This window comes from Athene cunicularia (assembly GCF_003259725.1).
Source record: "Athene cunicularia isolate RWA chromosome 1 unlocalized genomic scaffold, athCun1 chr1_part2, whole genome shotgun sequence".
Classification (NCBI taxonomy): domain Eukaryota; kingdom Metazoa; phylum Chordata; class Aves; order Strigiformes; family Strigidae; genus Athene; species Athene cunicularia.
In genome coordinates, this window is record NW_020799092.1 from 67,559,405 (window position 1) to 67,565,311 (window position 5,907).

General features: G+C 34.7%; 1 protein-coding gene across 1 annotated transcript in view; it reads right to left on the reverse strand.

Moving 5' to 3' along the window:
• Positions 1-1,800: 1,800 nt before the first annotated feature.
• DUS4L (dihydrouridine synthase 4 like) overlaps positions 1,801-5,907 on the reverse strand; it is a 10,060-nt gene continuing 5,953 nt past the window's right edge. Inside the window, exons 4-6 of the mRNA XM_026868290.1 lie at positions 5,380-5,502; positions 4,240-4,466; positions 1,801-2,641 (exon numbers count right to left, since the gene is read on the reverse strand). Of these exons, the coding sequence (XP_026724091.1) occupies positions 2,394-2,641; positions 4,240-4,466; positions 5,380-5,502 (598 nt within the window). The 3' untranslated portion in view covers positions 1,801-2,393. The remainder of the gene's footprint in view (positions 2,642-4,239; positions 4,467-5,379; positions 5,503-5,907) is intronic.

The window sequence follows — 5,907 nt, forward strand, 5'->3', positions numbered from 1 at the left end:
GTTCAGAGCATGGCTTTAAGACTCCAATTTTGCAGTTTATTCTATGTAAATACAGAGAAGTATGCTTAGATGCACACAAAATTCAGAAGGGAAGAAGGCATACAATTCATTTAGCCCTCAAAAAGGGATGATAAACTTCCATTGACTTTTATAATGCATAATTGGCCAGATCAAGCACTCCTTAATTACTAGTGATATTAACAGCAGCCTAGGTCTTGTACTTCAGGCAGAAATCTCTGTGATTGATCTCACACAGGCACAACAACTGCTGCCTTCAAAATCATCAAGTATTCAGCTCCTAAATAGGTCAAAGTATTTCAAGTCCTCAAGTCCTCTAAAATTCCACCTCCCCACTAATACAAAAAAAAAAAAGCAGCCTTGCATTTTATTACTCGATTATAGTAAGTAACTTTTTCTCCTCTGCTCCTTGTGGCTAATAGGACGGTTCACCGCAAGTAACAGTTGCTCGCCAAATCAGAAAATCTTATGAAAATGCTAACATGGGGCTTGGTTAATACTTTCAAGACTCCATTTCTTCTACAGTTCAGTTATACTTTTCAATTTTGATGCAGAAGGCTGGAGGCATTTTCAGAACTGAGAAAAACTGAATATTGCTCTGCAGTTGGATGAACTTGAGACTGGAAATTCAGCAGTACAAAATACAATGTCATGCAGTTGGGAAATACAAATTTTTGTTGTAAAACTGGGAGCTCATAAATTACACAATGAATATTGCTTGAGGAAAAGTGAGGCATTAGAAAGAAAAGTATTAACTGCAGAAGACATTGCTGGGTTTTTACCTGGAACGCTATACATAATTGTGCTCATCCAGTGTCAAGAAAACATTAAAATCCAGAAGAGTCAAAAAACACAGTTGTCTGAAAGAATGGAGAACTTATCGCACCAGTAAAGGTTGTAGAGATTGTCTCAATCAGCCTAAGGTAGCAAAGCATGTCTGTAGTTTTCCATTTGTTAACATATCAGGAAGGTGACCGAGTAGCTTTGCTGTCTTAAATAGCTAATTAGACTTGATGACTCAGGTCACGCCTTTCAAACTCTTGTTTGTATGCCTAAATCAGACATATCTGCCATGAAAAATTATCAAGTCTTACGTCATTGCATTAATAAAAATGGTGAGACTTTAGATATCTAAACAATGAAAAGATTTGGGGAGTAGCATCGAAAGCAACCTCCCCTCCCCCAGGTTGTCAGTTTATAGTGTAATAAAAATAATTACAATTGTATACAAAACCAAGTAATTTATTTAGAAAATTTAGAACTATTCATTCATATATTCATAGAAGTATCAGTCAGAAAACTAAGCAATTTCTCATAAGAATTTCTGTGTAAACATATAAAGAAAACAAATTATTTGATTACAAATAATTGTACTGCAGATTTGTGAAATTTCTCTTGCAGAACAAATGCAGCTGGTGTGTAATGTTATTATCTTGTTCTCATTTTCACTATTTCCCTCCTATACAAAGATTCAAAGCTAAGTGGCTGTCATGCTTTTTTTTATAATCAACATGCTAGCAGGCAGAAAGGAGTGCAAGAGCCCCACTGAGAGAATCTGTCAGCTTTTCTTTGACCTACAAAGTTCTGTTTTGGTAGATGACAGGGATTTAATCCTTTATATAATTATTATACAGTATATAAACAAAACTGAATTTAGACTGAATTTCAAGTCTTGTATTTTTGATTCAGCTAAGTTTGTACTTAGTTTAAACCATCTCTTCATTTTACTATTTCCTTTTTTCTGTCACCGTTTATCTATTCCAGGTTTTTTTTATTATATAAAGTGTGGATTTTTTCCGAGTCATAAGTTAAGTTTAGAAAGTTTTAGTCTGCAAAAAGAACATCTAATTTAAAAGAGGATACTATACTAGGCTTCAAGGCCTTACAGCCTTTAAGACTGAAAAATCTACTCAATTTTAAAAGTGTATCTTATGTCAGTTAAAGCAAAAAATTCTATAATTGCTCCCTTTGTATTCTTTTGCTCTGAAATTCTTGGTATTATTTATAAGTAGTCCTGCTTTTAGAAAGTTTCATGTAAGAAAGGCCCTAGTTTTGCAAATATGTTGCTGTAAGCAATTGTCTGCTGAAATAGTAAATTAAATTACTGGAGTCTTACAATAATCAATCCTCTGTGTAGTAGCACATTGTAAATAAAACTTCACCTTTGTGGAATCTGGAGTATCTTCTGAAGTGAAAAATGCTGACATAAAAATACTAAAAATATAAAGTATCAACCTGATCGTAATGTTATGCTGTGTTGAAAATATTTTTTCAATGTATGAATGTGACTAAAAAGCAGAAACCCAATTAAAACTTTAACAATGTATCGTCAATTGTAAAATACAAGTTTACACAGAATTAAATACTTTCAGTTATCACACACCATAATGGTCATTCAGATAATCTAGTACTGCTGAGGTACTTGATAAAACATTAAAAACTTTTTTTTCTTGTTTTGAAGTTATCCGTTCCATCATGTACATTAAGTGGTGGTGAAAACACGTAAAAGGAGTTCCATGCTCAAGAGCAATGTCAACCCAGTCCCGGATGCACTTTAAAGGTGTCTCTTCATATCCTGCAAACATAGCTGGATTTGCTAAGAGTCCTCTAGCCACCATGACACCTTCAAATTGGAAATTAAAGCAGTAAGTTACATTACAGTTTAAATTTGACATTTAATATTCCTGTAGATTTTCTATAGCACCCCTTAGGACAACCACCCAAAGCTTACAAACAAGTAATGGGACAACAACAGGGATGAATATTATAGCTATACCAGAGAAACCCATTTAACAATCAAAACCTCAGAGTACCTACAACACTCATCAGTGTTTTTTGCTCAATGACGTCTCCTTCCAGAAATTTTGAAATGAACACAGGACACTTTCTTCTCTACTTTTTAAACTGCAATTCAATAGTATTTTGTTTTTATTTGCTACACATATACAAGCCTGTCTTTTTAACATAAAATTATGATGGAAAGATGCAAGAGTAGCAATATGCTAGATTTAGTAATTTTTAGTGCAACTCAGCTGATTCACTGACCTAGAATTTTCTTCCAGTAAGAGCACAATGTGTCAATTACATAAATCTCAGGGCTCTCGATCTGCAGTAAATCTTTCTGAACGAGCCAGTGTATTTGAAACTACAGTCCCAAATTGTCAGATAAACCCATACAAGTTCTATTTTAATTTTTCTGCGATTAAGGGATTCTGTTTTCTTGCACTGTCAACATATAATCTATCACACTTAAGTCTTCTTAAAAAATAGGATGATCAAATAAGACAAATTTTTTCATTACTGTGCATGACAGAAAACAACTGATGCGTTTATATTTTTGCTACTGAAGGTGGTCAGCTAGGCTACAAGAACATTCTTATCTGTTATGTATTTATTTCCTTCCTGCTTTGTATTTGGGGGGAGAGTCAGTGCAGCAGCATGACAGTTTGGTTCAGCTACTTTCTGTTGTTGCTATTAAACACCAATAGTGTCAAAAGAAACCTGCCACATGAACTTTTCCTTATGACACTAGCTACCGTTCTCTGTCCGGTTATTCTCTAGCTGTAAGATCCAAAGTGTGTAGATACAGATCACTTCTTCAAAACATATAATGAACTTCCATATTGTCTTGAAACCATAGACAGTTGCAGGAATCTATCGTGACTAAGTAACTGCAGGGCAATCCTTTACCCCCAAATTTTACCACTGAAGGGTAATACAAGGTAAATACATACAGATCTGAGAGTTCAATGCCTTACTGTCCTTGAAGCTAACCATCTTAACTGTTAATTATCTGGCTTAATATTTCCTTTTCCTGCCATATTCTTACTATAAGAAATCTGCTCCCATATGTAGGAAGTAGAGATTTCCAAGTGGAAGTTTATAGTTCTTTAAAAGATGATCAGCTCCATAAAGAGATGGAATGAATGTCTGAAGGTCCCCCTGAACTCCACTACTGAGTGATGAGAGAGCATAATTAAGGAAAGAGCTTTTGTAATTTGGCTCGGAAATAATTATTTGTGGCTTTGAATAACAGTGCTCTAGTGCTCTGATGATTACAAGCGATTCTGTTTATGAGTTTGCAAGGCATCTAAAATATCCTCGTTCATTTGTCTCCTCAGAGTGAAAAGCACTCAAATCATGTCCTACTTACAGCCAAAATAAATACTTTGAAATATGATTTGTAAGTTTACTTAGAAAATAGAGTATGTTTAATCTTACCATCTGCTCCTGTCAAGTGATGAACGTTTTCAGCATCTTTTAAAGTTTTAATGTCTCCATTAGCCACAATAGGTATAGACATGCTTTGTTTAATTGTTTTAATTGCATCATAATGTACAGGCTGGTGTCTTTCTTCTATGCTTCTCCCATGTACTGTAATCCATGAAACTCCAGTTGCTTCAGCTTTTTGACACAGGTCAACTGTTCTTTTTAAGTCTTCATGGATCCTAAAATTCCAAGGAATTAAACCATTAGATAGTAAGTTACCTGAACTGTCTAAAAAGTCCCCCTCCATAAGGGGGATTTGTATAAGTAACAGTATCAGTAAAAATATTACTGTTGGAAGATAAAGATTTTTTTAAAAATAAAGACATATGAGCTTAATTTTTTGAAACCACTATTAATTTAGCATTTCCCAATCATATCAAACCTCTGAAAAATACATGGTAAATTTTATAGGGATTGAGCAAGGGTGCCAAAAAGATTATAAAATAAACATAATTATTTTGCATATTTTGTGGAAAAAACTCTGATTTATAATAGTTCCCCTTTCCTGAATGATTGCAAACTGAGTTGAAACTTAGCTGACATAAGCAAAAGCCACATGGGATGTGTGGACAAATAGCGGATGAAGTGGTACAAAGCAATGCAAAGCAACAGTTTACAGGTTTAGCCAGTGATGAAGGGAAGCAGCTGTGGGGACCAGTTCCCAGTTTTGCTACCCTTCATTTTAGAGCCAACAGCAACTGTGGCTTTGGCCTCCAACAGCTCAGTAAATCCTTGTGGTGATACAGACTATGCATTACTTCTCTTTTATGAAACCCTAGACCTTTTAACTTCTACTTTCATGCCATGTGGATTGCAAGAAAACTCCAGCATCCAGTATGTTATCTGGGTAAGTGGTCAAAGGCTGTGCTGGTTCTACTATCTAAGTTTGGGATTACTTGCCCCAGATATTCTTTCACCATCTGAGGTCAAAAAATCTCAGCAGTCTTCACATGTAAGGAAATTATTATAAGGTATAATATTACTTTAACAGAATTACATGTATTATAGTGTAACTACTACACTAACATGTTTCTTTAAAAAAATTAAAAGGATTCTTCCATGTACCACAAACAGCACTTAAGTTAGACCTACCTTATTTTAATAGATACTGAAAATCTAGGGTTGTCAATCTGATTCCGTACATGTCTCACCATATCTTGAACTAGCTCTGGTTTATTTATTAAGCAAGCACCATAACCTTCTGACATCGCCCATCTTTCAAAGAAAAAGAACATTTGTGTTTTACATTTGAAAAATGCAGATCAATTTCAGTCAAATACATCAGTTTCTTTCCTTAAGGCCTTTAGGATGTGTGGTTGAGTAAACAGAGATAGTACTGGCTGTAGACTGATGATTTGTTTGCAGTTTGACACCAGCTTTTAGATCCTGATTCAGTCTCCACTGTGCTCTTAGAACTTTGGAGAAGTTACTAATCTCTTTCAGTTCAATTTTCTGTACACAAAATGGACTCAGAAGGAAGATAAATTAACATTTAATCAACAATGGTTTAGGTCATACATAAAATAAGTAGTTTGATGTTTCCCCTTCCATCAGGTCATGGATTTTTCTGAACAGAAAATGACTCTGGATTGAAAAGGAAGATTTTTGATTACCCCCCCC